The sequence below is a fragment of the Gobio gobio genome, assembly GCF_949357685.1.
Source record: "Gobio gobio genome assembly, chromosome: 5".
NCBI lineage: Eukaryota > Metazoa > Chordata > Actinopteri > Cypriniformes > Gobionidae > Gobio > Gobio gobio.
This window is the reverse complement of record NC_137101.1, coordinates 31,462,612-31,489,804: the sequence shown is the minus strand read 5'-3', so window position 1 is coordinate 31,489,804 and position 27,193 is coordinate 31,462,612. Positions and strand designations below refer to the sequence as shown.

Here is a 27,193-nt window from a genome sequence, read left to right as displayed (position 1 = left end):
TCCCAGTAAACAAACCAAAGGCTGATGAGGAGAAACTCCACTGAAAGTTCACACAAATTAGTCTTGAAAATATTCTGACCACCCTACATATACCGTAGTTTGGCTCACAAAAATATGAAATTATTTGTATATATTTCATTTTTTTTAATCTACATTTGTCTATTTCTATGTACATGTATATGGATGATTCTATAATTGCAGGTTATTTTTTCTGCTTTTTTCAAAATATTTTAAAAATGGTTTGACTCATTGTCATGGATCACAAGATGTTACAGGCCATAACAATAAAAAAAATCTGTAAAAAGTGTCTTATATAGCTGAAAATCATGATTTCTTGTTGTCCGAATTTTTTCCATCATGTATCATTATGTAATCAAAATATTTTTTTACTTTTCTTTGGTAATATTTCATTTATTTTATTTATAAAAGCCCTAAATAGTCATGTTCCTAATTCTACAACATTAAATTGTTTAATAACCTATCTTATAAAATATGAAACCAAAAGGAAAACAGAATTTATCACTGATAACAAAGTGCGTTGTTCAAAAGTCTTTTAATCATGATTTTATTAGTGCCATGTGCTCTTAGCATTATTCTAGCAAGTGGAGTTTTAGGCTAAAAAGTTTTAAATTGTCAACTCTGTTACTGTCAAACTCTGTTGCCAATTAGAGTAATAATGATGAAAGTATGTAGCATGTGACAGTAACAGAGGTTACATACAATACTATAAAGATTTTTTTTTTGAGGGGGGGGGGTGTAGGAAGAATGTACTATTCTATTGTTTTTCTTGTATGTTGCTTTGGATGAAATCATCTGACAAGTTAATAAACCTTAATTTCTTTGGCTATACTGAGCTAAACTGTCAAGACATTCACAGTCTTGTCAGTGCTTCACAATTTACAATTAAAAAACCATAAACATTCCTGTAGCTCCTGGAGTAAAGCACGGCGCTAGCAATGCCAAGGTCATGGGCTCAATTCCAACGAAATGAACTGATAAAATGTTTACCTTGAATGCAAGGTAATTTACTTTGATAAAAGCGTCTGCCAAAGCCATAGCTAGGCTAAATTTGACAAAGTCTGAAACCTTCTAGGGGAAATGTGGTCTGAAGGCCTTCTACATTGTTTAATTAATTTTTCACTTTTAGTCATTTGAAATGATTTTAACTTACAGTCAGTCTCAAATGATGGCAACAGACCTCTGTCGCCTCGGCTTTCTCCCATCCAGCTGGTCAAGGCTCTCCTGTGGCCACCAGGACCTCTGGCATACGTCCTGCTTTCTGAAACACCTGCTTCTGAGTTGGCACAGAAGTGTGGGATCCTGAGAGATTGGAACACAGCCATCTGTTCCTCCATGCCGCTGCGACCAAAAGTGCATGTAATTCTGCCTACAGAAGGAAACCAGGCTGGATTTAACACACACACACACACACACACACACACACACACACACACACACACACACACACACACACACACACACACACTGACTACAAAACCATTTCACATCAACTGTTGATATTTGCTCAAGATAAACATCATCATGTATTTTAGAAGGTAGGCCAACCCAAATGCTCATATCCAGCACGGGAAACCTTTCTATCAGTAACTATTAAAAATAGTTTCATGTGAGAATGAAATATTTCGTGAATTTGATTATAACATAATGCTTTAGGGGAAATAAAATTGGGTTTTATAACAGCAATAAGGTTGAGCTAACGTTACTGTGAATATGTTATGCTGTTCCTTAAAGCACATTTTAACCGTGACTAAACAAAAACAAAATAATGCTATTTACGTTATTTAAAGCGAATTTAAACATTCGTTGCGTTCTTTTCACCATCACTACTGTCTCCAGACTGCATTTCCCACAGTCCTACGGTCGTTATGCTCTTTGCACATGCGCAGTGTGAGGCGCGGGCGCCGCTACTCTTTGCACATGCGCAGAATGCAGCTCTTTGCACATGCGGAGTGTGAGATGCGTTTGTAAGATGGCGGAGTGAGCGCGCGGCCTGCTTCTGTAAGCGCGAGATTTCCGCGGTCATCATTCAAACAGTCGATACTGTGTGTGTGGCGCGAACGGTTGGCGGGAAATTGTGTGAGGTATGTGTATAACTTGATTAAATAGGGGTTTGTTTCACACTGATCCGTGATACTTAGCATATTGATCTTTATTTAAAAACCGGCCCGTCATTAGCACATTTAAACCATCATATTCACATAAACGCTCCATATTAACAGATACGCACACCAGGAATGTAGTATAATGCGATTTGAGTCAGAAATTAAACGATTCAAATCATTTTTTAGCTATCTAATATTCATCTGCCGGTAGTTTGCGCAATCGGTCACGTCATTCAAATGAAATGCGCGTCAAATACCGAATTAATGATTCGTGTTGTTAACATCGAAGGGGAGTTACGTACTATTTTATTAATCTAGATATTTTAATGTGGTTTTGAACGTTGTCTCTTCTTTGGGGAGTCAAATGTAATGGTTTGGTTGACGGATACAATTGAACTAAGCAGGACTACTTCCTGGGTCAGAAACCTTAACTGAACCATCGACCTCAACTAATCCACACCGTAAACCTTAACTAACCCTTGACTTATATACTTAAGATCAGAGGACTAAATCAGGTGTCTTGGATCAGTTGACATTTGAATGTTGATCCAAGAACTCCTGCTCGTGTACATCAAAAGCTTCTTTTCTGGCAGTTCCAGTTCTAAATGGAATTCCAAAAATCCCTTTTTATTTGATTTGTCTCTCTCTTATTTCCTGACTGAATATCTGCCATGTTTTTTATTTAACAGCTGAGCTGTGATGGCCAAGCGGATTGCGGAAAAAGAGTTGACGGACAGGAACTGGGATCAGGAAGATGAAGGAGAGGAGGTGTGCCAACATCTACACACTGTAAACCAACTTTACATTACCTGTGGAATCGCTCTTATCCAAAGTATCTTAAAGTACACTTAAAGGGATAGTTCACCCAAAAATGAGAATTACACCATGATTTACTCGCCCTCAAGCCATCCTAGGTGTATATGACATTCTTCTTTCAGTTATTTTCTTTTCATTCTTCTTCAGTTCTTTAGTTATATTAATAAATATCCTGGCTCTTCCAAGCTTTATAATGGCAGGCAAAAATTTGAAGGCCAAAAAAAGTGTATCCATCCATTTTAAAAGTAATCCACATGGCGCTGTGGGTTTAATAAAGCCTTTTGAAGTGAATTGATGGGTTTTTGTAAGAAAAATATCTGTATTTAACACGTTACAAATTAAATCTAGCTTCCGGCAGACCACCTTCCATATTCAACTTATGGAAAAAGCTTAACTTGCAGCGCCGATGCATGACATCGGATGTAGTGTGGGCATTTTGAACTGTGAGAGGCATTACACTTTCTTTGTAAGTTGAATACGGAAGGCGGTCCGCCAGAACCTAGATATTTTACTTTATAAAGTTTTAAATATAGATTTATAGATTTTTTTTTTTTTACACAAACCCATCGATTCACTTCAGAAGGCCTTTATTACCCCATAACCATGTGGCCTTTATTACCCCATAACCATGTGGATATAATGTACTTTTATAAAGGATGGATGCACTTTTTTGGGCTGCCATTATAATGCTTCTATTAGCCAAGACATTTTTTAATGTAACTCAGATTGTATTTGTCTGAAAGAGTGTCATAAACACCTAGGATGACTTAAGGGTGAGTAAATCATGGGCTAATTTTCATTTTTTGGGTGAACTATCCCTTTAAACATCTTAAACTCTGTGGACCCTGTACAGGGTCCGGAATGACATCAAGTATTTAAAATTGAAATGTCTGTGGAGGAGCTCTGACCTCATATGTGGTACCATTTGAAAGATTAGAGTCTCTACTTTCTGGAGACATGCATCACTTTGGCATTTGTTTTACACAAAGTAACTTATTTATACTAATTTACTCTAGGACCATTTCCGCCTGGATTTGGCCTACCCAAATTGAAAAGCTTCCCATACCCAAATACAGTGGTCTAAATTCAACATTTTGGTGTAATTTTACAGGAAACCCTTTGAAGTTACATAAACCACTGCTAAAAGTTTTATTACAGCTCAGACAACATATACTTGCATGTTGGGGAAGCTTTTCAACTTGGGTAGGCCAGATCCAGGTGGAAATCCCCAAAAATGATCCCAGATTTCTGCCAATCCCTGATAAGATATTTATATTTCAGATTCAAGACTGTCCATAACGCTGTGTTTAAGTTAATTGTTTTATCCAGGAATAATTTAATGTTTGAAAATATCTTGTGTCTCCAGGCAGGAATGTTTTCAGTTGCAAGTGACGATGTGATGAAGAATCGTGCCATCAAGAAAGCCAAGCGTCGTAACGCTGTAGCAGAGGTAACACGCCTCCTGTGTCCCATCAGGCATCCAGTCATGTGTTTTGAGGGTGATTTATTGATGAGTTTTGTGGTTTTGTCACAGGGAGAGAGTGGAGGGGCTTTCAAAGCTTTTAAGGGGTTCTCTCTGGCATCGGCCACAGGGACAACGTCATTCTCTGACTTTGGTAATGGAGCTGGTTTCAAATCTATGTCCAGCCTGACCAATGGCAGCGTGGCATCAGTGGCTCCATCTTTTGCAGGTTTTAACGTTCCCACGTTTGCTAAAACTAACAGTGGTAAGTGTTCTTTTTTAAATCTACATGCATTGGGTGTTCAATAATAAGTCAAAGTCCCTTTTAAGGAAAGTCTGTTTATTCGGCATTGCAAGTATTTGCAATGGATGTTGCACCAGCCTTTTTTACCAGCTCCTCCGTTTCGCTTTCAGCTATGTTTACTCAAGATGACCAATACGATGATGTTTTGCAGCTAGGGATGGGTATTTTTGTCAATTTCTCATTTCGATCATCGATAGGTCTCAAAAACAAGTACTCGGGGGCAGGGCATGTCCGTCATTGAGATAATGAAAATACTGTTATGAAAATGGTTGTTAACAAATATAAACGTGACATGAAAACAAGTACATGAAAACATATAAAACAAAACAAAAAAACTGCTAGATTATGATGCATAAATGTCTTTGAAAAGGAAACATCTTTATAAAATGACTGTCTCAAATAACCAAGTCAGTAATATCGAGCATTGCCTTTGAGCTGAAACTGTGAAATAACACCACCCTGCAGAGCTTGCTAGCTGGTTAATAAACTCGACCAAACGCACCCTATATCAGATTAATATGAACCTATTACAACTTAAATCAACACAAAAGGACGTGAATGCGCACGTGAACTTCAGCGTGCTAGATTTTACAGGCTATGGTTTGAAACTGAACATTTTGAATGTGCTCTTCCCTTAACAACGCTGATACACGGACAACGAAAGCACACAGAAACAACATTTTATTAAAATCGTGTTCTCATTATAATGCTATGACAGATTGACTCTGCACATCATGCACTTAATTTTATTATTCTTGATCGAAGTGTTTACAGACATCACTGCGCGTTTTCAAACTCATAACGAAAAACAACTTTAAATAAACTAGGTCTACTGTAAAAAAAATAGACAGTATAGCACTGCTGCATTACTAATATCAATGATTCTGAGAAAGAAAAAGCCTATATCTAAAAAAAAATATGACCGTCTCTAAACCATAATGTCGAGCATTAATGCATTTTAGCTGAAACTGAAGAGAATGAACAACAGCCGGTATAACGGCAGCGCTTTGCTAGCTTATTAAGCTCAACCAAACGCGTTTTATATTAGATTAATCAGATAGACAACATAAAAGTAATCTTACAACATGCATCTGCAGAAAAGGATGCGAATGCACACATGAACTTCACACGCTAGTCTGAGTGTTCTCGCTAGTTTCTCTGTAGATTTCCTTTAACAGCTGATACACGGGGAACTAAGCAAAGAGAATTTACAGCATTCTATTTCCATCGTGTTCTCATTATAATGCTATGTATTGGCGCTGCACATCTTGCACTAACCATTTAATGATCACAGTGATACCAGACATCACTGCAGTGCACGCACAGTTTCACTTTATTTCGCCGCGGTCTGGACTCTGGAGGCGTGCTGTATAACGCTAACCAATCAGACCTCAGGTACTCCGCAAAATGACGCAATAACCAATAAAAAAAGAGACAAATATTTTTTTTTTAAAGTCAGGGCGATCATCGTTCTCATGATCGATGGTCGCTGTCACGTTCGAGTACTCGATTACTCGACCACTGTTGCCCATCCCTAATTGACCTATCGGTAAACTGGTTTATAAACTTGATAAACCATCAGTTAAGTTTGGCCATCATTCGGATGGGATATACGCTACATTCTGTGTCCAAAAACATCTTGGGATAAGGTTTTCACACTGACAGCTGTTATTGTAAGATATAGCAACTCTGTTTGTTTGTCCGAGTTAGCAACAGTAACTAAGGGGGGCGGGGCTTACCGATTGGCCAATTGCTGCCAGTTGCAGCTCGTCGCTCTAAATTTGGCGCGTAGATTCTGTCATCAACGTGCATTATCTTGATAGTGCAATAGACTTAAAATATCTATCGTAGGCCAATTTTGTATTGTTTATATCGCCCATTACTTGTTATTATTTAGCCATTTCTATCTACATACTACTCTTACAGTGAAGTTGCCGTTTTGCACCGGCAAGTTTCTACAATAGCTCTAAATGGACAAACTGCTAGCTACTCTCTGCTGCCTCACACGACGACAACTTTGTTCTGTGTCGGCCACCGTAGCGCTTCTATGTGCTTCGAAAGGAAGGGGTTGAGTGGTGGATGGTTACAATTCACAACCTCAATGCTAGATGCTGCTAATTTACACAGTGCACCTTTAATTAAAAAAAGAATTTCAAATTAGTATTTGTATTAGGCTTGCTGCAATAGTCGGTTACCGGTGTTCAGTTGTGCGCAAGTCAGTTTTGACGTATTTATTTATTTAAGAAGTTGAAAGCAAAGATCAGACAAAACTATGTTGTGATCAAATTCAAATCTGGATTGATCATTGATTGAATTTTTGAATGTGGACATGGAGTAGCACATATGCTGTGTTACTATTTGTCTGAAGATGAAGCGATGGAGTTGTGCGCTGACTGTACTGCTCCACCTTCATAAATAATCCAGTTGTTTGTGGCTCACAATGGATATGGTCTCAATTCATAGTCTATTTTGGGCAGCAGTATTCTCAGATCTCCACAGCTTTTCTCTTTGTGTGTTATCAATCAAATGTGTTAAAAGATAGAGTACAACTTACCGAAACCCGTATCATGTCACATGGAATAGCTCACAAGGAAAGGCGTCAGTAAAACAACCTGTAAATAGTGTCATGTATCGTCACATTTACCTCAGAAAAAAACATATCCAGTGTCCATAAACTCATTAGTCAGCCAGAAAAATGTACTCTAGAGAGGAGCATTTTGCTAAATATATGCACCATATTCCATGTTCATTATAATTTTTAATGTTCTTCAATATTTAACGCATGTTTGAATTAATCTGGCAAGTTTTTATGACAGCCACCATTTAAATGTTTATATTTAAAAAAATGTGATTATTTAATTTTGTAAAGTTAACATTATAACTTTATTATAAAAAACATCATTTAATTTAAGTGTTCGTAGCTACAAATCAGTTAATTTTTACCTTTTAATATTATAGTACAACTTACTCCCATAGTTTACAACATTAGTTAAGAGATTTGTTTTCCCACATTTTTTTTTTATTTATCACAAGATTTGTTTTACATTCCAAAATTTGCCATGTATTGTACCTGATATATATCCAAAATAATCAATATTGAACCAAGCCTTTCCAAAGTTTTTTGTGACAATTTATTTATTTAATTTAACTCATTTTTGTAAGGACAAAAACAAAATAGTTTTTCAGTTATCACAACTGTTATAACACTGGTTATTCAATAAACTGATATTACTGTTACTAAACTCTGCTCAAAAGAAATGTAATTCCGAATTGATCCATATCGTGACATGTATCGTGACTTCAGTATCGTATCGTGACATTGGTGGTGATACACAGCCCTAGTACACAGGTGATGATATTTATTTTAGTACTTATTTATTTAGACATTTATTTTAGTATATTTTATTTCAGGCCATCTTTAAAAATATTTTGGTTTGCAGTAACAGTAAAAAAAAAAAAAGTTGGTAGGTAGGTCTATTTTTTTTTTTTTTTCAAGTTTCAATGTAAAAAAAAAAAGTAAAATTTGGGTGATGGTGATTTACGTAGGTATGAATTTAAACAAATTGGCATATCGTGACGTCACTAACCCGTGCCTTCGGGCGCATCATTGCAAACCTCATTTTGATGCAGGCTAAATAGACCACAAACAAATTGAAATCTTTTTATTGCATGAATTTCAGGTGCATTCATTTGAAGAAAAAAAATGAGGTAGAATCAAGAAATAAAGAAGCCACTAGATTTCAATTAAAGGGTTAGTTCACCCAAAAATGAAAATTCTGTCATTAATTACTCACCCTCATGTTGTTGGACACCCGTAAGACCTCCGTTCATATTCGGAACACAAATGAAGATATTTTAGTGTAAAGCTGATGCTGAGAAAGGCTTCAGACAGGCCTCCATTGGCATTCAGTACATTGACACTTCCAAGATCCATAAAAGGCACTTAAAACGTCGTTACAAAGTCTATCTCACCACAGTGACTCTACAATAAGTTTACGATGCGACGACAATAGTTTTTGTGCGCAAAAAAAAAATCAAAATAACACCTTTAACCAACTTGTTCTCGACTTCCGTGTGTGCCTCCACGACGCATGCACGAGAATATGACGTAGCGCCGGCGTTCGGGAATCGATGAAATACACACTTAAACCCCATTTTGAGAACTACGCCGAGACCTAAAGCACGATCAATGTAGAATCCAACAGCTTAGACACTCGCGTCTTCCTCTGCTCGTAAACAAATCGCTTCTGGGTCATATGTCCGAACGCCGGATCTGCGTCATATTCTCGCGCATGCGTCGTGGAGGCACACACGGAAGTCGAGAACAAGTTGGTTAAAGGTGTTATTTTGATTTTTTTTTTGCGCACAAAAACTATTGTCGTCGCATCGTAAACGTATTGTAGAGCCACTGTGGTGAGATAGACTTTGTAACAACGTTTTAAGTGACTTTCATGGATCTTGGAAGTGTCAATGTACTGAATGCCAATGGAGGCCTATCTGAAGCCTTTCTCAGCATCAGCTTTCAACTAAAATATCTTCATTTGTGTTCCGAATATGAACGGAGGTCTTACGGGTGTCCAACGACATGAGGGTGAGTAATTAATGACAGAATTTTCATTTTTGGGTGAACTAACCCTTTAAAGTGTATTTTCAGAGGAAAACAAATAAATTAAAATGTCAAACTAGAATTTACAAAATAACAGTTAATTGCATGAACATGCAATCTAATATGAGAAAACGTGTCACATTTGGAATGTTTACATCCATAAAAAAATATATCATGGAATGTGTAGGAACCCTGTTAACATGACATCCCTTTCTTTCTATGGCCAAACTATGGCATCTTTGGAAAAGGTGTCCTTTTCAGTGCGGACCTGTGCTTGCTTTCTCTCCTGCGTCAGTTTTGCAAAAACTCCCATATATCGCAAAGTTTTTATGTTTGCATGAGGTGGTTTTTCAGGCAATTCGAAAAAGGAAATTTTCGCAAAACTGCAATGGAAACAGTTTTTCCGTATTTACAGGTTATCTGTTACGGTCACGCAGGGCCTACATATTATTATTTTTCCACTCAAGTATGTCTAATAACGAGATCTTATGTCGTTAAAACGACATATATTTTCTCCTAATAAGGAAAGTGGCGCAACTTTATAATGACGGACCCGGTGCAACCACAAATATCATAACTATCTATAGGCCTACTGTAATTAAGACATATATTCAAGAAATATATTAAAACCGAAAGACGCTACAGTTTCAGCCGTACTCAAAGTCTGAGGAAACAGGCCAGTTACGCATGTCAATCCATTCCCAACAAACTTGGTTTGCTTCTTATTTATTAAATATACAGCCAAATAGTTGATTAAACATTGATCAAAATTAAAATACAATTTATACAAAACGAAATAAATTTTAAAGAAAGACTTTCTAGAAAACAATTAAATGAAGTGCTCAAAATCCATGTCTCCAGACATATGCGCATCTGATTATGTGCCTTACTCATGCTGCTCACTTTTCATAATCAACATATGAAATTAAAAGATTATAATATTTAGACATAGCCTAACTATATGAAACTAAATAGGCTACGTTTTCTTTAACCCTCTGTCCGACAAAGTCGTCGGTGCCTTTTGATGGATTGTTTCCTTATTCCAGCGGAAACAACTCACAATACTCCGTCATTTTTAGCCATACAGATAAGTGCAAGACATAATTATATACTATAATCTGTCTGCTTTTATTTGTGTACACTCAAAATAACAGCAAGGGCCGTGGACTCATGGAACGTATTGTTTTGCACTCCACTCCAAACGCTGTCTTCATTTAAAAACTATATTTTGTTTATTAAACACAGTTTTTCATTTCTAAATTCAGTTTATATTTCCGACAAATTCCAAGCCAAAATAACGAAGTGGTAAAAAAAAACCTTTGAGAAATGCAAATTTGCACCATGCACATTCGAACATTTCGTTCTTCTCTGTATTAGATTAGATTAGATTAGATTCAACTTTATTGTCATTACACAACTACAAGGCAACGAAATGCAGTTTAGGTCTAACCAGAAGTGCAATAGCAGCAAGTGCAGGATATACAACGTTTGCATAAGTGCAGGACATGGAAATATACTGAATATATATAAATATATCTATAAATAGAGAGATGGTTATTACTATAAACAGAATTTACAGGTGAATATGTACAGTGAATAAATAAACAGATGGTTATTACTATAAACAGAATTTACAGGTGGATATGTACTATGAATATACTATAATATACAGATGGCTATTACTATAAACAGAATTTTACAGATAGAGGTATACAATATGTTAGGCTAAAATGAGGAATATGGCAGTGGATTAAGGTAGTGCAATAAATTATGTATGTGGCAATGCGTCAAAATAACCTGACGTATGTAAAAGTCGATCATTCTTTACAGATGATGGTATGTTTGGACAGAAGACGAGTTCTTTATTAAACTCATAACAAAAAAAACAGAATATAAAATGCCATAATTTATCATAACACCTCATATGTGCCGCTCAAGTATAAGGTACTTTCCTTGCCATCGGTGCTTGGATAACACACACACGTCTCCTTCCATTAATAATAATGCCGTGCGGTGGCTGGGATATACATAAACATAACATGCGTAGTAGGGCTCTCACTTTTTATTCGATATTCGAATATGCATTTGAACATGACGTGAAATATCCGTAATCGAACTATAAATAAACTATCTGGTTTTTAAAGTGCCATGCAGAGTCCTGCACGGGTGCGGGTACCCGCGAATATTGCTGAACGGGTGAAAAACATCCCAACTGTGTCGGATACGGGTGCGGGTCGGGTCGGACAAGGGAGAACACGGGTTTTAGGTCTTAACACGGGTTCAAATGAATATATATATTAAAAATATATGCATGTAGGCTACATTGCTGCCGCTCCCATTACGCGCTAGGCGTCGGGCACCAAGTGCTGAGGGGGGCACCACAAGAAAATGCTCTCTCCACCTGTATTTCAAGATGATAAAATAATTTCAAATCCATATTAGTTTATTTGTGTCCGCGCGGCGCAATAACTCACATGTGCAAGGACTGCTATAGTGATACGATCATGTCAGCCGTGTGGTCATTCTTGAAGCAAAAACAAGCACATACATTGCCTGTATGGTTATTTATATTGACCGTTTTTTAAATACTGCCTTGAATTTGTGAATGCACAGAAGGACGTGACCGACAACATAGGGTTGCCGGTGTTTTCACAACAAAACTAGCCAAAAACAATCACGTCTCCCCACTCTAGCACGCGCAGCAGCCTCCACAGCAGCAGAAGCCTCCTCCAGGTCCTAGTGCCTGCCCCCTAAAATGTTATATATATGTAGAGGGGGGCGCTGTTGATACAGTAATAAAATGAAAAGTAGAATACACAAATAAATTGAAGTTACTTTTTTTTCTGAATAAATAAAGCAGTAATGATGTCAAATCACAAACATGACACTGTTTCAAATTAAATGCTTGTATATACAGTTTATTAATCTGTAATAAAATTTATGAAATGGATGATGAAAAATAATCCAAGGAGCACTAAAATAATTGTATATTTTTTTTATTTGAAGCTAAAGACAGCATCAACTGATGCCATGCCACCCCCACATAGGCACAAACATTAAATCCAAAAATAAAATATTTAGATTACAACTGAATCTGTCTGGGATGAAAAATCACTGACTTTATTATTTTTAGAGAAAATATACTCTTATTATAAAAATAACTTTATTAACATTTATTTATCTTTAACAAGTATCCTTTTAGCAAGGAGACATCAGAAATCTGAAACCAGAATGAAAAAAAAATGTTTTTGCTCAAAATGGCGTTGTTTCCAAACAAAGGGAAAAAATAAACATATATCGGTATCGATATCGGCATCGGCCAAAATGAGTTGAAGAATATCGAATATCGGCAAACATCCAATATTGTGCATCCCTAGTGGTAACAAACCAAGCACATGCAGTTCTATCGAACAATATTTTTTGTTATGTTTCCTGAGTTTGGTCTCTTAATAACACTGTCTTAGGCCGTTAAGCCACGTTAAGCGTTTTCTTATAGCCTAATGGTTTTCTATGGAAGAAAAATGCTTAACGTGGAATTAAATGCGTTGCGTTCATATTCTGGGCTCATCTTTTTTTTTTTAAACATAGTATACGTTATTAGTAGGGATGCACCGAATATTCGGCCGCCGAAAATGGCCCAAAAGTGCATTTTCGGTTTTCGGCCGAAAGACTTTTATCACCGAAACAATATGGCCGAAATGTTGTGATGACGCAAACAGAAACCGCGACCTGCACGTGCTTGTCTGAAGCAACATGTCTGCGGTGTGGACGTATTTCAGTATATCTGAGAAACACCCACGTCTGCTCCATGCACAAGCACTGACAGCGAGAGCTCATGTTCTCGATGAGAAGAGGAACAGACTTCACTGTGAAACCCAACGGTTTCCCAATGCAATCTTTAACAGTGGGCATGTTTTAAGCGCGGAACACACTTCAATCCGAGTTCCCACACCAACATCGATCAACATGTATCACGAAATTCAAACGATAAATGCCGTTTTGACACTCTTTAATGTGGCATCACTGATCACATTACAGTTCAAGCCGCGGCGCGCACACATGAACGCGATCAGCTGTGAGCGCGATCGATCATCTTTTCCTTAATAATAAACATGAATGAACATTGAGGACACAACTTACGGTCACGTAGCATATGTGGTGTAATCGCTCAGTCAGTGTTTCAATGGCGGAAAGACCTCAATATGACTGAGGCCAAACTAAACAGTCATGTAAGTTAGCATCACATTTACCTCAGGCAGTCATTCAGTGTCCACAGCTGTTAGTTCACTTGAGAAATCAACTTTCACTAAATATATGACCCCCGGACCCCCCGTCGTGCGGCTTGGTAACAACCACCGCTGCTGGAAAAAATTATAGGGGAAACACTGGACGTCGTTTTTACTGCTCGCACCTTCGTGCGGATGCGTTGTGTATAAACAAGGCTTAAGGCTTGCCAGTTTGAACATTCAAATGATTTTACACCATTCAATCAGTATGAAAATCTGATAATCAGTATGGAAAACATGGCACTTAAGTGCTCGCGAGCTGTTATCTGTGAGACAGAGCCGAGCCGCATCGTGTCTCTTACAACGTGCGAGCCCTGAACCAGAAAGTGGTTCACTTTCACTTGCATCTTCAGTAAACTTTGTCAATTGTTTTAAGGCTTACCAGTTTGGACATTTAAAGTGAATTTTTTTTTTTTAGAGCATCAGATGTGTATCATTATATTGAGCTACTGCGCTGATGCATTGTGTGACACACAAACACTCAAAAAAGGCGTGTGCGTGGCTGCGCGCGCTTCAGGTCAAAGTCCGGCCGTGCGCGCGAGCAAGTCCCGGCCGCGCCGCACTTTTCTGTTGCTTACTTTTTCCTGAGCTGCGCGTATATATTTGACTGTTCCATTGTTTAGTAACGGTGGAAGCAGAGCTCACACGCACACGTCCTCACTCCTGCTGTCACACATCGACGCAAAGGAAGAAATACTGCTCTTATTAGAGTGCTGTCATTTTTAAAGTACTGGTACTAATACAATTTCATATCGTACCCAACTTACCCAGTCGACTAAAAATATTGACGTCGACTAATTATCAGCGTCGATGCAGTCGATTGTATCGACCAATCGCGACAGGCCTAAACTACATAAAACACACAGCTTCACAATTAATAGAGACGGTATGACTAATTCACACACGCAATTCTCTCTTTCATTAATGCATTCAAATAACTGAACTCTCATGGTGCTAATTTATTTTAAAAAGAATACTTTTGTCTGATAAACTACCAAAGTCTTTACTAAACCAAAGTAGTAATAATATTTAATGTAGTGTGCTGCATTAATTAAGTACTATTGTACTTATACCAAAAAACATAACATCATTCAAATGTTTCAATGTAAAGTGTGTAGATTTCAGTGTTTTATGTATTTTCTCAATCTATTTTTAATACATTTGAGATTTTTTTCATATCTTGATCTATACCAATTTTGTTTTTCATAAAAATGTTGATGCGCTATTCAGGGAAACCAACCTTTGTCACTGCATATTACACTGGAATTTAACCCCCCGGTTAACATTTATAAGAGAACCAGAATTTTGTCCATTGCCACTACCTTTAAGTTTTCTTATATAGGCCATGATTCAGCATTGAATCAGGTCACTTGACTTGAGAGAGGGAGGATGGGCAGCATTTGGCATACTGCAGCTCTTCAGCGCTCTTAGTTACCCAACGTCTCTCTTCATCCTCAGGTCCCTTAACCTTCAACAACTCCACCCCCTCTAAGCCCACGGATGATGTCACCTCTAATGGCTCCACCTCCAGCAGTAAAGAATACAACCGGCAGCTCACTGCACTCAACTGCTCTGTGCGCGACTGGATCACCAAACACGTCAACGACAACCCCCTATGTGACCTCAACCCTATCTTCCGTGATTACGAGCGACACCTGGCCAGCATCGAGAGGAAATACGGCAGTGGAACGTCAGACGGCGGGGTGGAGAAGCGGCTTCTGTCAAGCGGAGTGGCAACTTCTGCCTCCAGTTCTGCTGTGACCACATCTGTCAGCGGTGCAGCACCGCAGCTCTTCTCGTTTAAAGACAAGGATGATGCCACTGCAGACAAACCAGCAGCTGCGGCTCCTCCGGGCATCTCCTTTAATTTCGGCCAGAAGGTGGACAGCTCTGTGCTTGGCGCGTTGGCGCCCAGTGGAGCGCCGTCTTTCTCGTTCTCCTCCTCTCCCTCCTCAGGCGTGTCGGTGTTTGGATCAGCGGTCAGTAGTGTCAGTCCTGCGGTGCCATCCTCTCTGAATGTGGCCAGCAACAGCCAGACGGCAGGTACGTGTTCATTTATTCACTAATACAGCAAGCGCACAGATTCACAGGTTCTTGCTGTAAGGTTGTAAGCAGTGGTGTTTAGTTTATTTCTGGGCAGCTCTCTGTTTCATTTCAGTCTGGTGGAATATAGTGTTTAGTAGGGTATTTTTCTTGGTGTATTATCTGTTTGAGTTATAGGGAAATTCTGTGTTATGGTAGATTTCAGTTGAAATGTGGGAGAAAAGGATTAATTCTTTCTGTAAAGGTTCTGCAGAAATGGTCAGTGTTTAACAGACCCGAGTTATGCATCTCTATAATCGCAGTACATCATGCATTCTCTAACATGAAAGGGCAAAATAATGTTTATACAATAATTCAAGATGCACCTGGCAATAGATGCTGGCAACTATTTTGATAATTGATCTGATTTCTTCAAGCAGTTTATCAGATTAAAACAAATCTTGTTTGGCATTGTTCTGAATATGTGACGACCCTTCCTATTACAAGATGTACCTTTTGGAAAGGCTTTTTGGCTTTTTAAAGACCAAATCTTGTATTTAATAGAGAATTTTAATGGTCCCACTTTATATTAGGTGGCCTTAACTACTATGCACTTGCATCAAAATATAAGTACAATGTACTTATGTTCATATTGTATTGCAAAACACTTGCTGATATTGGGGTGGGATACAGGAAAAGTTTGGGACAGGTGTGGTGGTAAAGGTGGGTTTAAGGGAAGTATCAACAGTGTAATTTGATCTGAAATGTATTTCTGTAATAAAAATTTATTACATGCAGGTATTTTTTTTAAATGTATGTAAATAAGTGCATTGTATCACATTAAAATATGAAAAATATGCTATATATTTTCAAATGAAAGCATTTTCAGACCTGCTTTACATATTAGTACTTAGTATAGTAGTTAAGGCCACCATATAAAGCAGGTCCGAAAATGCTTTCATTTGAAAATTATTCCATATTGCATATTTTTCATATTAAATTTTTTGTATTTAAACTATGGTAAATACTGGTTAAATGTAAATGATCACATTTAAAAATAATTACTTTTTGGCCATCTGAGTGATATAACAATTAGGCTTTCCATCTTATCGTGAAAACCACGTAGCCTACCAAAAACAGTAGAAGTGAAATATTTTTGTAGTTTTGAAATCTGAGTATCGTCTTGTTTTAAAATCACGTACAGGGAAAGTTTGGTTCCATCAACGAGGCGTGCAAACATGACAGGCTGTTAGACGATAAGCTTTTCTTTGACTGTCACAAGGCTCGAAATTGCGACAATTTTGGTCGCATATGTGCCCGAAATTGAATCGGTGCGACCTCAAAATATATTTGGGAGCATTTGTGCGAGTGCAAATAATTGAGGTGCGACCTGTTTTCATTTCTCTACTAAACGTTTGTTAATTAATGCACAGTATGTGAGCTGATCCACCGTTCTATCACATAACCAATTAAACTTCATCTTCACGCTCATAACTTTAAAGCACACTTTAGGTTGGTTAATATTAGCCTTCAATCTCTCCCTTTCACTGTGCTGTCACCATGACCGGGAGCTGACTTTCAGCAGCGAAAATAGTTCCAAACAAAGATCACGGCAGAACAACAGCGCGTCTCACAGCAACAACACTCAATGTATTCATAATGTATTTCATTACTGAATGATTCAGCGTTTTGAACGAATCAGCTGAGTCAACGATTTAAGGACCCATTTATAAACACCTGTTTGAATTAATCGTTTGAATGAACGACTCAATGACTCATTAAGACGATCACCTGCCGCCACCTACTGGCGGTTTAGTTTCATGTTTAAAAGTATCATTCTTTCCAACGTTTCATATTTGCGTATTCATAATATATTTAAAACAGTCTCATAACTCTATTCAATGCCATTGTAATTGCTCAGTGTAAATGCTGCTGTTAGCATTAAGACATAAGCTGAATCCAAAATCGCCCCCCATACCCTCAAATAGGGCACTATTTGAGGGGACAGCCATTTGTAGTAGTGTCCGAAACCATAGTGGACTTTATTGACTGCACTCTTTCAATCCCACATTGCACCGTAATAACGTGTATAGTAGGGGTGTAACGGTACACAAAACTGACGGTTCGGTACGTGCCTCGGTTTTGAAGTCACGGTTCGGTTCGGATTCGGTACAGCAGTTTTACAAAATGGCTTTATTTATTTGTATTTGTTTACTGAGAAAAAAAAAGTATCTGTCCTTAAATTAATTAAATTATAACTAAAAGTTTATTGAAGATATTGCTGTAAACTATATAGGGAGCCCTTACTTGCATATTAATATTAAAGGTTAACAACAAAGCCCAAACTATAAGCCTAAATTCAGTTGCTTTTTATTTTTAGGTATAATAATCAACACTCAAATAGCATAGTACGCAAACATGTCAACTTCACATAAGGCAGTATTTGCAATAACTTTTAAATCTAATTATAAAAGTTTCTCCAATTTGTTGTTGAAATGAAATGATTTATACACAGTGTCTGTCATTTTTCATTTTCAGGTTTTATTTAAACATACATGAAATGATCAAGACATCACTAACAAGTTAAGTAGACTATAATGAATATATAGGCTAATATAGTACATATATTTAGTGAAAGAGTTGATTTCTCTAATGAATACAATTCTGTGGACACTGAATGACTGCCTGAGGTAAACTGTGATGCTACATGACATTAAGTTTACAAGCAGTTATATTGCAGTATATATATATACACACACACACACACAAATACAGTCTTTCCGCCGTTGAAAACTGATTGAGTGATTACACTAGGGCTGCACGATTCTTGCTAAAATGTGAATCACGATTTTTCTCCATGGGAATTGAGATCACGATTCTCTTACACGATTTTCATTTTTTCTTATACTTTAAAAAAAATGAATCAATTTTAAATAAAAGTAATTAGTTACAATTAAATTAATGTAGAAACAACAAATGTAGACAGACTAGATGTAAATATATGCTTATTACTGTTTATTTCTATTTTTATGATCATTTAATATCTTGCCTTGTGGAGAGAGGGTTTTTGTTGTCTTATTTCGTTGTTTCATTTTGTTTTTGTAAAAAATGACACCTATAAATAAAATATTTTTAAAAAAATGTTATAAGAAAACGCTTAACGTGGCTTAATGTACTAAGACAGTGTTACAGACATCCCAACCTGAAAAAAGTCATTTCAGGGAGGTACGCCCCCCCAATAAAAAAAAAAACATGAAAGGAGGACAAGTATCCCGAATTTCACCACAGAACAGACTTTACTTGTATATTATAATATAATATATCATTAATATATAATTTCTATAGGCCTATGCAATTATTTGTAAAAAAAAATTACAAAAATTGTAAAATTATGTAGATCACTTTTACTATTTACATAAGCTGCTTATACTATTTATATAAACTGCTTTTATTTATATTTCATTGCAACTTTAAACAGGTCTAAGGAGTTTGTTGTTTTCATGTAGCCTTGGCAACTAGCCGACCTGAAAAATATGCACATGAAATGAAACTTGTTTAACTCAACCATAACATGTCAGTTACAAACTGTACAGCGTGCAAGATTGTCATTATGTTTATACTTTATACTTTCGTTTTTTGGGGCACTCTCCCTCTGCCATGGCGCTCCAGTTTCTAGATACACTGAACTGATTAATTCGGTTCGGGAGAAGAGATAAAAGCCCGCCCACACTGACAATTGATTGGTTGACTTACCGAAACAAGCCAATCAGGATGCTCTCCGTCTTACATGCGCTTCATTAGGTGCACACCAGCACACACACGCAAGGTCTCTCGCTCTCTCTCCCTCTCCGCCGTGCGCGCGTGCACAGTTTGCGGTTAATTTTTACCTCTGACCGCTACAAGTCTGACTCCGTTTAGGTCTGCTCTGCCGTCTTGTTACACGTCAGTAACAGCGAAACATGGCCAATGAGGGAGAGGAGAGAAGTGGAGATTTATGATTGATTGGTTAGTGTTTTGTTATTGTGTGAGTGTGACAAGCTCTGGTGTGACCAATAACGCGTGAACGCAGCATGATCTGAGGGAAATACACGGAAGTGAATCGCCAACATTAAGAATCAGATCGCATTTATGTTTGAATCGAGATCGTGATTTTTTTTTCGATTAATCGTGCAGCCCTAGATTACACCACATATGATACGTGACAGTAAGTTGTAATGCATCCTCAACATACCTTCAGATGTTTATTCTTTAGGAAGAGATGATTGTTAGCGTTCACAGATGATCGCGTTCGCGCCGCTTGAACTGTGATGTGATCAGTCACGCCACATTAAAGAGCGTCAAAACAGCATTTATCGTTTGAATTTCGTGATAAATGTTGATCGATGTTCGTGAGGAACTCTGATTGAAGTGTGTTCCGCGCTTAAAACATGCCCACTGTAACTGTTAAAGATTGCATTCGGAAACCGTTCGGTACATGCGTGCACCGTAACGGTTCGGTATGAATACGAGTACTGTTACACCCCTAGTGGATAGCCGATGTACACTCAACGGCTGTCCAACTTCACACACTTGTTTTCATTCACTCCAAGTGAACTATATTAGTTGACTAACATAGGGAATAGTGAAGGAGGGTTTTGGGGGGTGATTTCAGATTCAGCCTTAGTCTTTTTGCGCTCGCAATCTTCTAACATTATACTCTTACACACCGTATTTCTTGGCACACTCATTTTTGGTGCCACCTATTGTTGCTGGAGAAATTATGTAATTCTCTACCAGACCACTTGAAATGTATTCCAAATTGAAAAAATTGCAAATTGTGGCTAATTCAGGAACAATATTGCTCACACATGTAGTTTTTACATTACACATTTTTCTCCTTTTATTGTATTTAATTTAATTTGATCTTTCTCATTTTTAATAATGTAATGTTAGTCTGTATTTACATTTTTTACTAAAAGCCCAACTAGGGACAAATGTTGTGAATTAACTTTAGCTAAAAACACTGATGCATACATCAGATGACTGTTTAAGTTTATCTATCTTCTTTGTATCTATCCTTATCTAAATAAACTTAATAATTATTATTGACATTGTTGGGGTAACAGTTTAGGACCCAAGACCAGTAGTGAAAAATGAAGACCAAGAATCAGGAGTCAGATTAATCAAATAAAATTTTACTGAAGAATAGTTTGCAGTTTCATCAGCAGAAGCCAGCTCACCAGGAGTTGGTAGGCTGCACGTATATACAATTTTCTAAACAGTTATACTGTTTGCAAGGTCTAGCCACGTCATTAATGCCATGTGGAATGATTCTGATTGGTTCTAACAACATGCAACGTAAGCAACTTTCCACACGTAGACAGAGAGGAGCATATATCACTAAAAATGTGTAGACTAGTTGTCGCCTCATGACTAGATTAAGATCACAATGACCTCGGAGGTCATAGAAAGGCGTCTATAGGTCTGGCATCGCCTGCAGGAAGGCCCATCTCCAATACTGGATCTGCACAAATCATACAACGCACATACACACAAAGCTCCAGAGAATAACAGTTTCCTCAAGGTTGAGAACATCTTAACTAACTATCAACAAGGCACTTCTCCAAAACATGTTGATACTACATTTAGTACAGAAGTGAATTTATTCTATTTAGTAAGAAAAGCATATAAAAGAGGTACATTTCTCTGAGTCCCCAAAAGAGTCACGTAGCTGTAACATATGTGACCCTAAGGTCACTTTAGGAAGACATATAGTTAACTCATGCTGGGCCCTTCCCACTCCCAGGGTGCTTTACACACCAAGGACAGTTGCCTGTCAGCACGTCCTGACACAGACATCAGAGCAGCACCTAAAGAATGTGGATCCAAAATCACTCATTAAATATAGAGAGGTTATAACTTGATTATCATTGATTCTTATTTTAATATTGATCATGTGTATGAACGAAGAGGCACAGGTATCTGATCTGCCCCTTCAACATGTAAAAGTCTAGACCATGAATATAAGACAAACCATTTTTTCAGATGTATTTCTAATTAAAAAAATTATTGGAATATGAGTAATGAAGAAATCAACACTAGAATTCAATATTCTGCAGAAACTATGGAGGTACATAAATAATAGTCTTAATGTCATGAAACGGACATCTTTTTCGAGATGTTAATAAGATGTTTAAACATGAAAGACTGTAATGCTATAGTCTAGGGCTGTCTAAAGATTATATTGGTAATCGAGGAATCGGACGATTATTTTGATGACTAATCAAGTAATCAAGGGTAATAAAAATTGACCTAAGCAAATGATAGTAGCAGCAGATGAAATCCTTGTTTAATATTGGCCAAACATTTATTTCAAATGTTACCTAAATCTGTAATAATTGTCCACTTCATTACAAAATAAATGTTACAACCACTGTAATTTCTTGAACAAGAACATGTGAGCATCAAAACATGCAAACTCAGGAGAATACATCATTGTGTTTCTAAATATGCAAACTATTCATCGCAATATCAAAATAAAAGTTTAAACCCATGCTCTGTTTTGGCATAGGTTTATAAATGATTTACCTGATTTCCCAAATGAATGTTATAAGCAACTCAAACTCACAGAACATGCAGATATTGAATTTGAATGTTCATGTGGAGCAGCATTTATTATGAACGCTCTGAGACACGCGTAACTACACACATGTAAATAATTTAAAGCACATGTATATTAAACCCACAGGGCATATATTTATATAACTGAATCATAGTCTTTGTGAATTCTCTATAGCATTATCGATGTTGTAGTATGGTATTTAAAGGAACACTCCACCGTTTTTAGAAATAGGGCTTATTCAACATCTTTCCTACATTTTGATTAGAAACCAATTTGTGGTGGTGGGCGGGTGGAGGGGATGGGTTCAGTGATTGCCACAAATATCGATTTCGATCTTGATTCAGTATCAATTCATATTTATATAGCCTACTGTACATATAAGGAAAAATAAGTTTAACTATTTTAAACTTTTCTTAAATTATATTTGCTCACATTCAAATAATATTCACTTTTGTGTGCTTATATAAGTATTATTCAAAATATTAGGATGTAAGTTATTAACTTTTTAAAATTTCACATTTAAAGAAATTTGATCATGTATAAATATTTATTCAACTGCAAAACCTAAAAATAAGTAAGAAGATATGATCTGCAATACTTTGAGCAACTAGATACATATTATTTATTAATACTGTATATTTATTAAAGAGCCATACAGGCCTCTTTGCATTGGAATTCTCTATTTTAACCTTAATTACTACACTAATTGTAATATAAATAATACATTTTAAGTGGTCATTAATGGACCACAATTATTGCACATATAGTAGGCCTATTTAGTACCAAAAGATATCCTCAAAATATTCAATAAATATTATTAAACTAAAATATAGAACATATAGGCTATTTAATTGAAAAATAGTTAAGGTCTATGGTCACATTTGACCACCAATGAGTATTAGTAAGCAATGAGGGCTAAATACAAGAAAAACATTGACATTAATGTAACAATGTTGGGTCTATCATCACTCTCCATAATAAAATGATCCTGTAAATGTGGTTGACGTAATAATCAATGCACACTATGCTGTACCAAAACCTGCTGCAAACACCTGTACAGTGAAGCTTTTGTGTATCCGCGGCTTAAGCCATTCAAATGTATTGACAGCGCGGGTTTGTTTATAACTATTGAGCGCTCCGTGAACCACGTGACCGCGCGCGCGACGGGAGATGAGAGCAGGTTGCAACTCTGTTTTTCAGCGCCTCTGGCTTTAACTCTTACACGTTAGCGCCAAAACGCTATTGTTTGCATTTTTGTATTAAATTTTAAAAGCTTAGACTTTAATATCAAAAGCAGGTTTGAGAGAGAGAGCGAGAGAGACGCATGAGTAACAGAGAGATGGAGGGAGAGCGGGGAAAGGAAATGAACAAACACGCTGCGTGTTTTAAATAGCGTTAGAAAGTTAATGAATAACGACACGCAATGTGTGGCGGCCGGTGTTGATTCTGTGGCGCACCGCCACAAATTGATCTATGTGTGGGAAACACTGTGTTGCGTGATATCTCTGCGCCCAAGTAGCAGTGCTTCGCCTGTGCTTCCCCATAATATAGTCCCAAGTCAATATCTGCCTAGGAAATCGCCTAGTCTTAATCTGCATCGCTATTTGTATTCGTTGTGAATACGCAGGCCACAAGAAGTAATTAGGTGGGGGTTTTTTTCTTTTTTTTTTTATCACTTTTACTCGGGACATGCTAGCTGGCAACATAGGATTCCATTCATTATGCTAAGCTAAGCTAGCGGCGACCCTGCCAAACTAAAACAATGCATGCACTGAGACAAAAATGCATTTGCCCACATATCTAAATGTAGGAAAGAAGTTGAATAAGCCCTATTTCTAAAAACGGTGGAGTGTTCCTTTAAATGGTTTTAGTATGTTGTGCAGCCTTAGAAAACTGTTTAATGCAGTTTGTGGATTCTCGTCCGTGGAATGTGGCAATTTCTGTATTTTGCCAGTTACTCGACAAAGGTAAATTGCAATCAAGGATTTGTTTTTAAATCGGGTACTCTAATTTAATCGGATTTAATCGTGACAACCCCACAATAGTCACTCATTTGTTGGGATTTTTTCTATTTCTGGGGTTTTCTTGTGTATTTTAGTACAGTGTTCAACCTCGGTGAAAGAATATGCATTCAAGATACAAGTAACGTCACTGATGAAGGGTCTAATTGTTACTGCAATTGTCTGGACAATTTTCATTATTGATTTCATTAATTATAATTTGCAGATAACGTGATGGGTGCTCTCGCAGAACACACTTGTATTCATGATTATTGTCTAAATGTTGATGAATAAATTAATGTTTGTTTTTAATCAGCAGAAGTCAGACTCGTATTTAGAGTATCTGGCAGCACGCCTGCAAAAAATGTAGTAACAGATGTTTTTTCATGACAATTTACTGTGCTCCCTTCTGTTTTAGATGAAAATGGGGAAGAATCAGAGGAGCCGCCTGTTCCTGTGGTTAAAGAGATCAAGGAGAAAGACGCCTTCTACTCCAAAAAGTACACGTCACATACCCGTCACTCAATCTTTAAACAACACCAGTGTTTCTTTTATGTTATGTTTCAAAATGATCTTTCCGCAGGTGTAAGTTGTTTTATAAGAAGGACGGAGAGTTTAAGGAGAAGGGGGTTGGAACGCTGCATCTGAAGATGGTGGCTGAGAGCAAACTTCAGCTGTTAGTGCGAGCCGACACCAACCTGGGTAAGTGTCTGCTGCTGTTATATATACTTGTATGCCAACTAAATCAAGATACTTAACATTGTCTGTTAAGAACCTTTTTCAGGCTGATAATATTGATGACAATGTGAATTGTGTGATATAAAGTCACAATTACAAGAAATAATCAGTTGCCACTTTCTCAATGGGGCCTTTTTTTCATCATATTTAGTGTGAAATAAAGGTGCAGTTGTTAGAGATGCATAGTTTTTATGTTGGACTAATGATTAGAGAAGATCTGGATCCCCCTGCAGGATTTTTCAGGAAATGCAGTCATCTAGCTTGTAGTTTAAAGGGTTAGTTCTGTCATTAATTACTCACCCTCAAGTTCCAAACCCATAAGACAAATGAAGATCCTTTTAATGAAATCTGAGAGCTTTCTGTCCCTCCACTGACAGCTAAACAACTACTACTTTTCAGACATTAAAGTAATGCATGTGACTCCAGCGGTGAAACCTTCATTTTATGAAGTGACGCGGGTGCTTTGTAATACCAGTGATGACACACATTGTTGGGAAAATGTCCTTCCCTAATGCCCACTAATGATTTCTAAACTTCTGTCATGTGACACTAAAGACTGAAATAATGGCAGCAAAAAAATTCAGCTTTGCCATCACAGTAATACATTATTTTTTTAATATATTCACATGGAAAATGGCTGTTTTTAATTTTCACAAACTACTTTTATTGTATTTTTTATCAGATAAAAGCAGTCTTGGCGAGCATGAGAGGCTTTTTCAAAAACATTTAAAAAAAATCTTAATCCAAATTTTTGACCAGCAGTGTATTATTTTTTTTTGTTTACAGTACTGGACAAATGCATGGATTAAGATTTTGGTAACACTACAATAAGGTTTCATTAGTTAATGCACTTTGAACAAACAATGAACGCCTGTATTTTTATTAACTAACGTTAACAAATGAGACGGTATTGTAAAGTGTTAAGATTTTAACCAGAAAAAATTTAAGCTTTATATAACCATATTGCATATAGGTAAAAAAAAAAGTTTTATTAATGGTTGAAACGATGGTTTATCTGGCTTAAAAAAAAAAATGTATTTGTCAATTTTGAGAGCTATATCAAATAGCCAGAAAGATTTAGTTATGATTCCGCTTTAGTTTGTACACACAACGATATGTATGTGTGCTTACTGCCTCTTCTGGCTCTTCATAGGGAACATCTTGCTAAACATCATGGTGCCCTCTTCCATGCCCTGCTCACGAACTGGCAAAAACAACGTGATGGTGGTGTGTGTGCCAAACCCTCCCGTGGATGACAAGAACCCCGGCACACCCGTCCCGGTGCTCATACGTGTGAAAACGGCAGAGGACGCAGACGAAATGCATCGAATCCTGCAGGAGAAGAAAGCCTAAAGCATCATCCACCATTCTTATGTTGTTTGACTGAACGTGGCTCACACGACCCACACATTCACTCTGTCTGTCTGATCTAGAACTGTTCATTTGCGTCCCGTTAATCGTCTAGAAGAGTGATGGAAACCAATCGGTTCACCTACTGTGAAATCACTCATGGTCCTACTGTAAATGCTGCTCATTGTATCAGCGATAGTTGATGACAGCGGCCACACGTTATTGCAAAGACACAAGTCTGGATTCATCGACATTCCTTTGAGTTTTAATTTAGCTGCTATTTAAGGAATTCTTCGAGGTTTAGACGGAGCCGACTGTTTTACGTGGATTGTTTTGATGCATTTTTAATTCTGACTCATTTTTCAGAGGCAAGTGTTTGTAAGATCCTTTCTGTACGGTTTTCCGATGCTTGCTGGAGGAGTTTAAATAGAGGTCAGTATTACATTGAAGATCTTGAATTTTTTTTTTTAAAGAACAATATATACATCAGACGATTTCCCCTGCTCTAATCAAAAATAATTCCCCACAGTTCTTCTTAGGAGGAAGTGATCAGAAATACCTAGTTGTGTTTTTTTTTTAAATATGGTTCATTTTCTCGCAGTAGTTTGTGGTGGTATTTATTTTGGTCGAGGGCATGTGTGGATGTCTTTTTGTGTACATTGAATGTCCTGATGTATGTAAACCACAGAACTGCTGAGGTTGAGAATGAATGCTGGCTTTATGGCAATCTGTCCTGAAGATCTCTGGAAGTTTTGTTCAAATTTTTTTTTTCTTCCTGTAAGTGGCCTTTTTACTGCCTTACACGGTGAGGTATGTGTTTAAAGTGTTGAGCAGCACTCGATCTACCTTTCATTCATTTACTGGTGAATAAATCAACTGAACCTG

At 37.2% G+C, this 27,193-nt stretch overlaps 1 protein-coding gene across 2 annotated transcripts; it reads left to right on the top strand.

Moving 5' to 3' along the window:
- The first annotated feature begins 1,954 nt into the window (after positions 1-1,954).
- Positions 1,955-27,193, top strand: nup50 (nucleoporin 50). Of its 2 annotated transcripts, none has more exons than XM_079818208.1 (8): positions 1,955-2,102; positions 2,813-2,912; positions 4,306-4,389; positions 4,474-4,666; positions 15,056-15,640; positions 24,639-24,720; positions 24,804-24,922; positions 26,112-27,193. In XM_079818208.1, exons 2-8 carry the CDS (start codon positions 2,823-2,825, stop codon positions 26,309-26,311), a joined length of 1,353 nt encoding a protein of 450 aa, XP_079674334.1. In that variant the 5' UTR covers positions 1,955-2,102; positions 2,813-2,822; the 3' UTR covers positions 26,312-27,193. The 2 variants fall into 2 exon arrangements, with proteins under 2 accessions (XP_079674334.1, XP_079674335.1); XM_079818209.1 differs by having other exon boundaries at positions 1,960-2,102; positions 2,813-2,891.